General features: G+C 34.9%; 2 protein-coding genes across 2 annotated transcripts in view; both read left to right on the top strand.

Annotated features, from left to right (window-relative positions):
- Nucleotides 1-11,790, top strand: part of LOC130635888 (diacylglycerol kinase delta-like) — a 39,448-nt gene extending 27,658 nt beyond the window's left edge. The window contains exons 12-29 of the mRNA XM_057445412.1: nt 390-420; nt 502-596; nt 1,333-1,739; nt 2,344-2,655; nt 3,052-3,280; nt 3,705-3,815; nt 4,556-4,652; nt 5,154-5,215; nt 5,462-5,507; nt 6,133-6,249; nt 6,868-6,999; nt 7,116-7,249; nt 7,650-7,761; nt 7,844-7,933; nt 8,657-8,761; nt 9,139-9,247; nt 9,593-9,744; nt 10,131-11,790. Of these exons, the coding sequence (XP_057301395.1) occupies nt 390-420; nt 502-596; nt 1,333-1,739; nt 2,344-2,655; nt 3,052-3,280; nt 3,705-3,815; nt 4,556-4,652; nt 5,154-5,215; nt 5,462-5,507; nt 6,133-6,249; nt 6,868-6,999; nt 7,116-7,249; nt 7,650-7,761; nt 7,844-7,933; nt 8,657-8,761; nt 9,139-9,247; nt 9,593-9,744; nt 10,131-10,247 (2,458 nt within the window). The 3' untranslated portion in view covers nt 10,248-11,790. The remainder of the gene's footprint in view (nt 1-389; nt 421-501; nt 597-1,332; nt 1,740-2,343; nt 2,656-3,051; nt 3,281-3,704; nt 3,816-4,555; nt 4,653-5,153; nt 5,216-5,461; nt 5,508-6,132; nt 6,250-6,867; nt 7,000-7,115; nt 7,250-7,649; nt 7,762-7,843; nt 7,934-8,656; nt 8,762-9,138; nt 9,248-9,592; nt 9,745-10,130) is intronic.
- Nucleotides 1-13,190, top strand: part of LOC130635889 (sodium bicarbonate cotransporter 3-like) — a 97,043-nt gene that overhangs the window by 43,475 nt on the left and 40,378 nt on the right. The window lies entirely within an intron of this gene.

Below are 13,190 nucleotides of genomic sequence, written 5' to 3'. Positions count from 1 at the left end.
CCATTGTACAAAAAGCCTTACTCTTTAACTCTACTTTTGCAGGTGTGTAGGTCATGTAAATGTGAATGCCAACGTCAGCAATAGTTCAGGGTTTTTAATTTAGTTTATGCATTTTAGGGTTTTTAATGAAATAACCTACGGTCTTCATTTCAATATGAAAATTGACAAGCAAACTTAGGAAAATAGCCTGTATAGTCACGTAATGTGGGACGTTGAAATTTGTCACCGTGCCTAAATATATTTTGTGAAGGATTACAGATGGTTTGGGTGGTGTATCAGGATGATATTCTTAATATGAAGGTTTAAAATAAAAAGTTTTGTTATATGTTTTGAATTGCAATGTGTCTGACTGAATTGTGAATTTACATTTGTTGTGGTTTTCTGTCTAGGTGGGCGATTATGACGAAGCAATTTCCAGAAGTAGGTTTAATAGTCCCTTGTTTTTGCTACTGTCAACATTTAGCATCATTTAAAACTATAACATCTCTTCGTCTCTTTTAGGGTGATAACATATTTGGATATGAAGATTCCATTGCTATGCACATTACAAGAATGTTGGCTTCTAATCAGTACGATATTGTCATACAATCAGCAAGGTACTATTTACACTACGTGGAAATATGGAAAGGACAGTTTACACTACGTTAATGTTTATATAATTGTCTTTGACGAATTTTTGGTTTCTGTGGCAGTTTAGGATTCAATGATACGAAAGTGTAAAAATGTTGCTTTGTTTGAACTATATACTTAGTTTTTCAGTCTTAAATGGAATAGAAATTGCAATTTCTAAAACCTGTTTGTATTGCAGAATTAATATAGTTTCTAAATTGTCAAACAGACTTAAGTGAATTTCTTGTTGGCGTTTTGTGGTGCTACAGTCATGTTCAAACGATTATTGGAATCAATGCTTAATTTCAAAGATCATACCCACAAGCAATAATTTACGACCATTTCATATTAGACACACGCATTTTTAAGTTGACAAAGTCCAGTTTTCAATGATCACAAACAGACTTATTTGCTTAGATTCGAAACCTCAAACTGTCATAATTATTGATGACGTCAGCATGTCCCATTTTCTCGATTTGCTTCACCTAACTACGACAAGCGCATTTTTAACGCCCCTTATCCGCCCTACACATCTGTCTAGATAGAAATTTAGCAGCCTAGCTTTTGCGGAGCATTCGTCAGGCGATGCTGTTATCTTTGTGTCAATCCTTTAAATGTTAATGTCTTAATGTTAAAATTGCTCCATCCAGTGGAAATTACCTAATTTGAAAGCAGTTATCCTTCGTTCTGTGAAGAAAGATAACACTGGGTTAATGTTTTTAGATTCCTTTGTGAGGCCATCAAAGACTTTGTTGAAGTGGTTAGAGAAGTTTCTTCAGAGCCTGGTAACGAATCTGATGCACAGTCTCTACCGAACAAATGTCTAACGTTACAGCATAAGCTAAACTTGCTCCTTCGCACATTACAAATCGAATCAGAAGCTAGCAGCAGGTTTAAAAATTTGAACGACAATAGAAGAAGCAGCACGATGGAGAACCTAGATATCTCCTCGTTGCAGTCTCATCATCGCTCGAAATGGCATAGCGAACCAGAATTAGCTAACGATGAGCTCCATTCCATGCTTCAAAGAAGACCAAAACAGAAAGTGTTTATACCGAAAGAGCACTTATGGTCACGTGCGAATAGTTTAAAGAAAGCCATGCGGGAAATCCTTGATCACACTGAAAAAGGTATGGTGTGTCATCTTTCATTTCTTTAGTGTTGTTATTAGGTAGTAATTATTTAAGTTTTTTGTTGTGGACAGTGTGCCTCTAAAGCCCAGATTTTGCTATAAGGTTACGTAATCTAATTTTGATAAGTTAATTTTTTATCCCACCCTAGTAGAGACCTGTAACATTATCTGCGACCAGCGCACGAACTGCACATTAACCTTTAACGTGCATTTTGCAGGCACAACCCGATACGACTTATTTTGCCAATTTTTGTGCCAGTAAACTACCACTGTCAAAATCTTTCCTCCGATCTTTCTTTACCTTCACTCATTGTCTGCAAGCCATATTTCAAGAAAAAAAATGACGATAAACATGTCATCTTTTTCTCACGTTGAAACTACGAATACTGTTTTTCACTGATGAAAAGAAAATTAACCGGAAAAAAAATGAACCCGCATTAACTCAAGTTAACCCATAATAAAAACCAGGCTTAATGAAAGTTAACTTATCTCTTTGGGGGACTCTTGAAATGCTCTTACAGGGAGTGAAGAATTTTGTGTGTTTACTGAAGCTACTCGTGAAATTAGTCTAATTAACCTAGTTAACATCTCTAATTTTTCAGCTGTTGATGCACAGAACAGTCAAACAAGTGAGGCCATAGCTCAAAGCATCATAACAGCCACGAATGCCATGTCAAAAAACAATTCCACACTCGCGCAGGTGTTGGATGATTTGCCGGAAACGATAATAGATGCTGACGAGAAGGATGACAGTGATGAGAAAGAAAAAGACCTACTTCTGCCGGAGAAATCTGGGAAAGCCATCACCACCACTCTTCCACGTCAGGATGAAGGTGATATTATGCTGACCAAAGCTATTGCGAAATTAAACATTTCACCTGCGATGGAGCGTTCAAATCAATTAAAAGTGCCAAGTAAGTGATGTGGTTGATATACCTTCTTGACTATGAATATATGCGACTTGACTTTTATTCGTTGAACCAAAAATGTAAAATTGTCTGCAATTTAAAGACCTTGTGAACGTTTTTTGTAAACGTTTGCAAAATATTATCCTTTAAAAGGTTTGCAAAATATTATCCTTTAAAAGGCTTGCGAAATATTATCCTTCGAAATGCTGAAAAACCAGTTTTGTGAATTATTTCATGTTACTTAATTAAGTATAATTTCTGCCCCAAATTTAATAGAATTTTCTTGATTGATTTAATTTAAAAGAATTCGTACTGCTCTGAATATTAATCTTATCTTTAGCCGGGACATTTTTATATTTTTTTTATTTTATATTTTATTGTATGTTTCATTTTATATTTCAGCTGTACGCGCGTCCTTATCAACACCTACATCGCCTTTCATCAATTTGAAATCCGATTTGTTTTTTTCGAAAAATAAACCGTCCAACACGATTATTTATCCCGGTACGGTGATTGCGAGAGCGTTTCAAAAACCTGTTGCTGCGGAGGGAATCATCAGTAAAGTCCTGCTGGCTAATGCTAATGCGTTTTGTGCTACAGCTTTACCTGGGATGGATGAACATGAACAACTGTATGCAAACTTTTAGCTATTTTATCTAAATACCACCAACTGTCGAATTAACGCCCACTGTCGAATTAACACACACTGTCGAATAACATCTTAATTAAACGCCTATGATAAAAGTTGAACAATGAAGTCCGAAAATTATCTCTATGCTCTCACAAACACGATTAAAACTTCATCCATAGATTTCTATTTTATAAACAGGGGAACCTTGGCTTTTGTAGTAATTGAAATAAGGATAGTTTTCGGTGTCCCTCTATATCATATATAAGGAATAAATTTACTACCCTTCTCAGTCCAATGTCTTTTTTGACACACTCAAGGTGAAATTAAGTTATGCTGTCATTAATGATAATAAGTATTTTAACTTTCTTTCAAATTCGTAATTATTATACTTTTAGTATTTGTTATGACTTTCATTCTTTCTTAGAAACAACTACAGCGAGAAGTGCACAATGAACAATTACTTTGGTGTAGGAATAGATGCGAAAATCTCACTTGATTTCCACAACAAACGAGAAGAACACCCAGAAAAATGCAGGTAACTGATACATTGATGATAGGATGCAATGTGTTCGCTGTTTCTTACGCGCATATGCTGCAGTGCTGTTCGAGTAGTATAATAGACTAGTCGTCAACTCGTGGAAAAATCCCCGCGAGGCCGCGAAGAGGTTGGATTGTTTTTTAGTGAAAATGAAGCCTCGTGATTGGTCTATTACGCGAAAAAAAACGATAACAAAACGGGGTCTGCCGAGTATCCGAAATAAAGCTGCAGGGCCGCTACTTGCGGTGACATGTCGCGCAGTGACAGACAGAATACGGCTATTATTATAAAGAAGTCGTTTGCCCGTGGAAAATTCACAGGTTCGCCCGTCCCTTTAAATTTAACCCGTTGCAACTTGCTAACCTCCCATAAAATCTTTAAGCTGCGAATAAAATAAATGAGATATATTTTAAGCTACATTCTCAACATTTGTTGCTTCTTACCGATAGGTTGGTGATACTATTTTAGCTCTAACATCGTAAGAATGGGTTTGAAAGTTTTTTGAGTGTATTAATATATATAACTAGTTTGTTAGCCCGTGTAAAGTCCACAGGAGCTTGCCCGTCATAGCAAAGTCGATAAAACTGTATCGCATTTGTTATTTGCTGTGTTAAGATTTCCTGCGTAGTTATAACACCGTTATAAATAGACAGACAGACAACAGCTATCATTATGAAGATATCGATAATAACTTCAAAACTTGCTTAGATAATCTATCGTATTTATCATTTGTTTAGAAGTCGAACTCGAAACTTTATTTGGTACGGTGTGTTGGGCGGAAAAGAAATTATAAATCGTACTTACAGAAACTTGGAACAAAATGTTCATCTAGAGGTTAGCTGAGATATTTAGCTTTCAATACGGAAACTATAGTTTCGTATGATGTTGTCGCCTTAAACATTTTTTTTGTGTTCTAACTTTACTCCCTAAAATCAATCCTTTTCTACTGCACAAAATTGTCGCGCAAAATCGTTTTAAGTAGATCAGACTCGTCCAACTTATAGATGAGAAGTAAACGTGTTAACGAGAATTTGAGCCCGGTGAACTGATCTTGGTGTCCTTGATGTAAAATTCTATCACAGTTGTAAATGCAGCTCTATCTTAATTTTGATTCCATCATGTCGTCGACAACATTGGGAAACATTCCACTTGTTGATTCTATTTTCTCCAATTTATAAAACGTCCTTGTATGTAATTCCCTTTGTTAAAGTGTTGAAATAACAGACTGCTGAAGTAAGTTAAATAACTAATTTTGCCCATACTTTTCCCGTAAACTTTGTGTTTCAGTTGCAAGAGATCACGACTCAACGCCCCTTTACACAATTAAATTTTTAGGTGGATGGTCATAAAATCAATCTACCAAGTTTACAAGGAATTGTTGTTCTGAATATACCAAGGTAGTTTTACAAACCAGTTAATCTATTGAAATTAAGTTGCTGCGCTGCAACCATCAGTCTTTATAAGAAATAATATTACAAAAATCTGATAGTAGAATTTTTACACTCACTGTTTTCTTTATGTGCATTTCGCGATCTATCAGAGCTTAGTATCAGACAATTTATTGTATTGTTATAATAAATCGTTTTACTGTCGCAATCAAAGTTTGTTTAAGTTAAAAATTAACCTTTCGGTTTGTGTTATAGTTATATGGGTGGTTCAAACTTTTGGGGAACAAAGAAGGAAGTTGATGTAAGTAAATCATTGAATTTATAAGCTTGACGTGTGCTTTTTAACGTATTGTTTTTAAGGTATGCTTTTCAATGTGTGTTTTTGACGTGTGCTTTTTAACGTGTCTTTTTTGACGTGTACTTTTTAACCTGTCTTTTTCGATGTGTGGTTTTTCGATGTGTGCTTTTTAAGGTGGACTTTTTAACGTGTGCTTTTTAATGTGTGTTTCTTTAACGTGTGTTTTTGTCGTTTACTTTTTAGGTTTGCTTTTTAATGTATCCTTTTTAACGTGTGTTTTTTCACGTGTACTTTTTGATGTGTACTGTTTGACGTGTGCTTTTAACGTGTCCTTTTTGGCGTGCCCTTTTTAAGGTGTTTTCTTTATATACTTTTTAATTCGTGTTCTCAATGTATTCTTCTTAACATATGCTTTTTAGCGTGTTCTCTCATTGTGTTTTCTCAATGTGGCTTCAGTGTACTTCTACATTTTTATCGTTGTCGATTAAATTTTTTCGCTGAAATCGATACGTATGCTCTTATAAATGTCACGAATATCTACCTTTCTCTTTGAGTATGTGCGACTGCGTACTATTTGAATGATACGTGTGTAAATTTTTATCATGTTTCATGTGCTTCTCTTGTACAGGGTTTCGTCGCTCCTTCATTTGATGACAAGATGTTGGAAGTTGTAGCAGTACTCGGAGCAAGCCAGATGGGTATGTCAAAGGTATTCGGGGGCATGCAACATCATAGGATTTCACAGGTATTGCTTACCTACTTCTTTTGTGCTTAACTTCGTCTGATGTTTAAAACATGTGGCACTCATATTAAGGTATTGTCACTTTGACGAAACCTCTGTTTATCAAAATATAATACGTTTAAATATGTTGATGTAAACGCAGAGATTATAACATATGATGGCAAGTCCAATTATTTAAAATATTTTGTACAAATTTTCGGTGGTTTCGCACTCCATGAGCACGTATAAATTATATTTTCTAGAAGTTCGTAGATTTATACACAAAAATATAAACCGTTAACAATAAGAAATTATACGCTAGAATAATTCTAAAGGTAGTGATGTAATAGTTTTATTGAGAGAATTTTTTTTCTCGGTTGATGAACAAGCTCTCCTTATAAAGGAAAAGGTAGCCTCCGAAAATTTGTACAAAATTTTCAAATAATTGGGCTTGTCATCATACAATAATGTGTTAAAATTGAGTATGTAAAAGATAGGAGAAATGAAGGAGACAGCTTTATTTTTAATCTATAATAATATTGGTTTATATTTATTATTTTAGTACTTACATCATTTGTGCCATGTCATATCCTCCTTTTTCTTACTTGGGGCGTGAGTTTATATGTGTATATTTTTTTACAGTGTCACACAGTGAAAATAACCATCACCGATGAAGCTGTACCAGTGCAAGTAGATGGTGAAGCTTGGATGCAACCACCTGGCATTATACAGATTGTCCATAAAAATAGAGCACCTATGTTGATGAGAGATCGGGTGGGTAGATTTTTTCTCCTTTTTAGTTATATTTAGTGATTCAGTTGTTATTTTTTATAAGTTCATGTGTTGTGAAAAGTCATTATTTCTACCAAAAGTCTTTTTTCGTTACGTAGGAATTTGAAGAAACTCTGCGGTCATGGAACGAATTGAAGCAATGTAAAGTCGAACGCATGTCGGAACCTTTCAGTGAGCATGAAATCACTTCACTGACACCTGTTGCTGAAGCAGTCACGACACTTGTGCGAAGGTAAATACGTCTTTTGTCTTTAGGCGACACAGCGAGATTTAGGTGCTGTCACACCTTAAAACAAGTTCCTCAAATCTCCTCAAAGCAGAGAAACTTAAAATATCTTCCCAAAGAAATATGATATATTAAGTGATTGTTGCTTTTGATTTAAATTGTGTACAATTTGTGTATAAACGTGTTTTAACTCTGTTTGTTGTGTTCTTACCTGAGAACAAAGTTATTTTTTCGGGTACGCATAAAAAAAGAAAGAAAAAAAAAGAATACCTAGCATTAAAATCTTTAAAGACTGAAAACCCGTTCTCAAACTTTGTCAATTTCACAACTCTGAAAAAGAGTGCGAACCCTCGTAATAGATTTGTGGAAAGCTTCTTTAGTTCACCTGACCCCATTTGTGTGTTAGTGTTAAAGCCGCATCGATGATGAATTCTGTCGTTCAACAAGAGTTGTACCAAATGGCATCGAATCTTGCTTCGTTAACGGAACGTTTTCACCAGAAGAATCCAAATAGTCCGGTAAGCACGCTGTAATGAAATATGCGAGAATTATTAAACATTTCCGGAAGATTATAGTTTATTTTACTTTTTTTCTATATAGATGATCAGCCGCGGCGAAGTTTCCGAATTTTTGTCCGTCTCGAAATCGTTTATAAACGAAGTCAACGAGAAAATGTGGACCTTGAAACCAGTAAGTACGATTATTTATATTTTTATTGTTACCAAAACACGTTCTTTAGAATGGTTAAATATTTCCTCACTGTCACTGCTCTGAAGCGGTGCATCCATTGCCTCCTTCATTTATTAGGCTTGACATTGATATTGTTTATAACATAAGACTAGCTGTAAGCCCGTGGGAGGGCAAAACCATTTGTGAAACTAAATACGACTCGAGTTATAATCTGCCATTAGCGAATATACAGTTATCATTTGGCTCAAGTTGAATACATGAAACATTTATTAAGTAGTCTCTTATTAATTGAATCGTCAACAAGACTAGTGGCCTTGTGGTTCTACGTTCACCTCCAGTGCAGAAGGTCGTGGATTCGAGTTGTGGCTACGAAATTGTGAATTAATCAATTCTGCTTGAGTTCAGCATGAAAATAGGATTGATATCTCAGGCGGTTGTCTAGTTGAGCTATTGTGCACGGTTTCCGTAGCTCAAATGGGAGCTTCAATTGCACTAGGACCCCCCCTTCGCAGGACCCTTATTGAAAAAGTATCATAAAAAATTGAAAAGGCTATCTTAGGTAAATAATAGTAGTGTTAGTTTCGTTTGGCGTACCTATAACCTTAGATCGCAAACGCTTTGCGTACAATCATTTAGGGAATAAGAGATAGAACCGGGCCAATGCAAAGGAAATTTAGGAGCCGTTCAACTTTCAGTGATGAGAATAATTATATTGTTATTTAGGAGCTTTCTAGTCAATTAGAAGAACGTATTGTGGCTTCGCTTTCAAAAGCTGACCAGGAAATGCAGTCATATATGGAATCCACACAAGAGACAGCTGAAGAAGAGGTAGTGAAGGATTTACATTTGTAGTACACGTTGTGCTTCACATCTAGTTAAATAAATACCTTCAGGAGATTAATTATTGCAAGAATTTTACATGAGAAAGATTTTGCAAAAATAATAATTTGAAGTAAAAATTTTTCGCGAGAATTAGATTTATGATATTTTTGATTTATGCCGTTTTAAGGGAGCCACACAATTAAGATTTTTGTCGTAAGTGTTAGGAGAAACAGAAGAAAAAAATAATGTTGATAGTTTTCGCAAAAACCTTGCGAAATTCGCGAAAATTATTTCTCTTAAGATGTTTAATTTCTGCAGAAATCCATGCAGTGTTTTCTTCTTTTATTTGGAATAAATAGCACAACAAACATTTTGTTTTTCAGCCACGCCCACCATTAAGAACTCAATCTGGTTCAAAATCATCAAAGGGTTGGAACATGTTCGGCAGGAAGGCGGTGTCTTGTCGGGAGAAAACGTCAGACAGCTCGCTTGGTTAGTATGTCTTCCCTTTTGCCACACTAACTCCATCAGTGCACAGACGTGAAGCCTAAACGGAATCAAACCATCTGACTTCTAAAAATATCAGAAAAAATCAATGGAGAAGGACTACCTTTTATTAAAGTTGATTCCTATCCAGGTGGTACTAAATCGTTTTAGACAATTTCACGTAGAGTGGGAACAAATTATTTGAAATAAGAAGTGTGTTAAACTCCTTTTACATTCCTACAAAACTTTTTACTAGACTTTATTAAATTGGCATGAACTTTCAAAAACTGTTAAATAAAAAGCGTAATGATGAAATAAAAGTCGGTAGTAATTTTAATTATCTCCTTTCAGCGAACACAGAAAATAAATCCGTGCATGATTGGAGTGTGTACGAAGTATGCACATGGTTGGATACTATAGGTTGTGGTGAATACAGATCGATTTTTTTGCAACACGACATCAGAGGACCTGAGCTGATTGCGTTGGAACGGAATGATCTACAGGTACGGTTACATCCTGATTGCAGGGCATTAGAAATCGAGGTTCTGTTTTTTATATCATTAGTGTAAAAAAAGAGTAAAAGTGAAAGTTGGTGTTTTTCAAGAACATTAAATTTATCGCTTAACGCTGCTCTACAATTGACTAGTCGTTAACCTGATGTTAATTTCACAAGAATTCGCTCGTCAGATATATTTGGAATATATCTATTTCGTGCTTCTCATTCTGCGAGGCGCAATAAAATCGGTAAAAATAATATTGGTGCGCCTTTTACGCCGCTTTAGATCCACGGACAGACATAATACAGATACTGATGTAACAGAAAACTTGAGTATTATTTTTCTGTACGGCGAATGTGAAGCGGTTATGAAATTTAATGTTTATGTTTTAGGAACTTGGAGTTGAAAAAGTTGGGCATAGTAAGAGAATTCTCGAAAAAGCGAAACAGCTTCAACGCAACAGAAACGCAACGAAATCATCGAAATGGACAAGAAAAACTGTGTCGTAAACTCGAAATTCTTCCTTCGTATAGGTTGTGTTTGTCAAACTTTAAAAGCTAATACGCGGTAAAGAAAAGTGAGGAACACAACTTCGTAAGCAACGCTGGTCGTAGAGGTCATTCCATAGAAATTTTTTAATTTTGCTGCAGCGGACCGCGTTAAACGATATTATACAGAACAAAATGGCTCTTAATTTATTTATTTATTTATTCCGACATATTAAAAGAGAATGGTTTTCTCATTCGTCTATATACATATATTTTCATTTCAAGTAATATTTTAAATAGTTTTTTTTTGTTTATATTTAAAATTTGCTTGTTTGTTTTGTTTTAATTAGTTAGTTCCAAGTTATTAGCATAACTTTACCTCATTGAAAAATCGTTTTACTCGAACCCAGACCCACCTTTAAAAGAACGCCCTTAAAATAGTGTGCCCCGTCCCCTTTTCTTTTGAGACCTTACATGGTGGAGGCGCTCGTTCCAGCTAATCGGTACGTTTGATTAACTTGTTTCGTTGGCCTCTTATGTTATGTTATTTATTGTCCATTTGTTTGTTTGTTTGTTTGTTTGTTTGTTTGTTTGTTTGTTTTATTAGATCCACTGTTTTATCTTCCCTTTTACTTTATACGTTTCTTTTCCGCTTAACAAATGGTTTTAAGGAATATAATTCGACTATGTATAATATATGACAGTAAACAATATAGAATAAAGAATTTATTTATGGTGGAAATTTAATGCAACGCCTCAGATATGGTTAAATTAGCTTTATTGTTGTCAGCACATGCACATTTTTAATTCAATACTGTTAAATATGCCTATTGCTTTTTTTTCTTCATACAAAAGTCTTTCTTTTTATTGGGATGATTTTTAAACAGACCTTTCCTGGATTTACGATCTTTCTGTTGTGGTTTAAAAACATCGGTTTTACCACGAGGAGCCATTTTAGCGGTACATGTTGATTTTTCCCCTTTCTTTATCTTCTGTTAAATAAGAATGCAGGAAGATATGCTCGACACATGAAAAAAAATAAATTTTGGAAAGGTCTTTTTTCGCATTGCATGTTTCTTTGTTTTCTTTAAAAGTTGGTGCATATTCAATATTTTTGTTAGATTCAATTAGTCCATTATAGTCCATTTTAAGTTTTTGTTCTTATTCTGTTTTTTATTTTTGTACATCTTTATTTTTCTATATTTTCAACCTCGTTCCCAGTTCTCTCGTCATGTATCAATTGAACTTTCTGATTGGGAGCGGGGTTGTTTTATGTCGTTGTTGAAATTAGTTTGAATTGTAGTGTTTATATGTAAAATGTTACTGTAAATTTGAAATAGTAGTGAACTACGAAACCTCAACCTCGTTCCCAGGACTTTTTGTTTCTTATCGACGCTGCTCTTACGCCATCCGATATGCAAAAAGAGACAACAGGTCCTGGGATCAATGTTGACGAAACCTAGTATTTGAAACACACTGTTCAGGCTGGGCCTATTTTAGCGTGTGAAAGGCAGGGCCTGCAATATTGTATAATTTTTAATACAGGCAAAATGTCACAAAGAAATTTTTTTTTGGTTATTCTTGTTATTTCCAGAGCATGCTGGCTGAAAGAAGAATACTATCGTTGCCCGCAATATATATGGCGTTTGGCCTTGTGCCTATGGAGTTCGCTTCGTAATCACAAGGTCTGTGGTTCAGTTCACAACGCGGGAATGTTTAGCAAGTGTACTCACCACAGCTAAGGGTCAACCCATGTTGTGTCAGAGAAATTGGGTAGGCAATTCGGTGTATATCTAATGTATACATTCAGAACACAAGACCCAATTCGATAACTGTTTCCAACATTGAAGTGACTATATCTCGTCTAAATATTTGGGGTGACAATAATATGGCTGCACACAATGAAGGGTTGTTCCCTGACATAAAATATATATTGTAAAAAAATTATAAACTATTATTTAAAACTAGTCGATAAACCCCATGGAAATTCCACTAAGAAAGAAGAACAATGGAAAAATAGGTTGTTTTAGATTTTTTGCTGACGTCAGCAGTGCATATACAAAAAGAAAATTGGTGAAATTTAGTCATTCCTTGTCTGTAATGTGTAGAGGTTGAAACGTTGATCAAAACAATGTTTAGTATCGTATGTTTTTGATAAATGCCTAAGAAGATATAAGGGCTTAAAATTTTTCTGACGTCAGCAAAGTCTCTACCAAAAGGATATTGACGTAGTGCCGTAACGTCAGAAAATTTAACATATTAGACATGCATTTTTCGGTTACTTCAGAGTAAATTTCGGTAAGATCAAAGGAGAATGAACATATCCACTGTTGCAGACACACGGAACTGGCGTATTATTATATAGATAAACGAGTCCTTAGAATTTTTTTCCTGAAATCGCGTTTGAAATATTTACTGATAATTCAACAGGTTTGTGGTCCTCAAAGTGCAGGATTTCAGCGTCTTCTTAATTTTAAAAAAAGTCTTAAAACTCCCCACACTTCCTCCGAATGATTGCTTCTTAAAAGTTTTCTTAAATCTCCGTAATTTTAGTTTTATGACCCCCTTCCTCCTTTTTTTGTTTTTTTCGAGTTTAAAATGCAAACAAGTGCGTCATTGGCCCTAGCAATTATTTATTCGCCACTCATAGCAACAGTTTCTTTTGAAAAATAGAAAAATTTCATTAAATCTCCTCATTTTTTTACCGTGCAATTTCTCATCAGAAACACTCAATCATCAAGTTTGACTATATAAAAAGAGTTGCAACCCTGAAGTGTAACTTGGAATACCAAGAGTTTTAAGTATTAGTATTGACAGCAAAATGACGTTGTTTCCATGTCTTCTCTCGAGACACAGATTTTAACATACAGTCTTGCGTAGAGAAGTAGATGCAATTTCTTAGAAGAGGTTAGGAACGAAGTCCAGCTTGAAGGAATAATAATAATAATAATGAATATTTTTAGT

This window comes from Hydractinia symbiolongicarpus, chromosome 3, assembly GCF_029227915.1.
Source record: "Hydractinia symbiolongicarpus strain clone_291-10 chromosome 3, HSymV2.1, whole genome shotgun sequence".
Classification (NCBI taxonomy): Eukaryota; Metazoa; Cnidaria; class Hydrozoa; order Anthoathecata; family Hydractiniidae; genus Hydractinia; species Hydractinia symbiolongicarpus.
The sequence above is the reverse complement of the archived record's forward strand: the minus strand, read 5'-3'. Positions and strand labels throughout refer to the sequence as shown.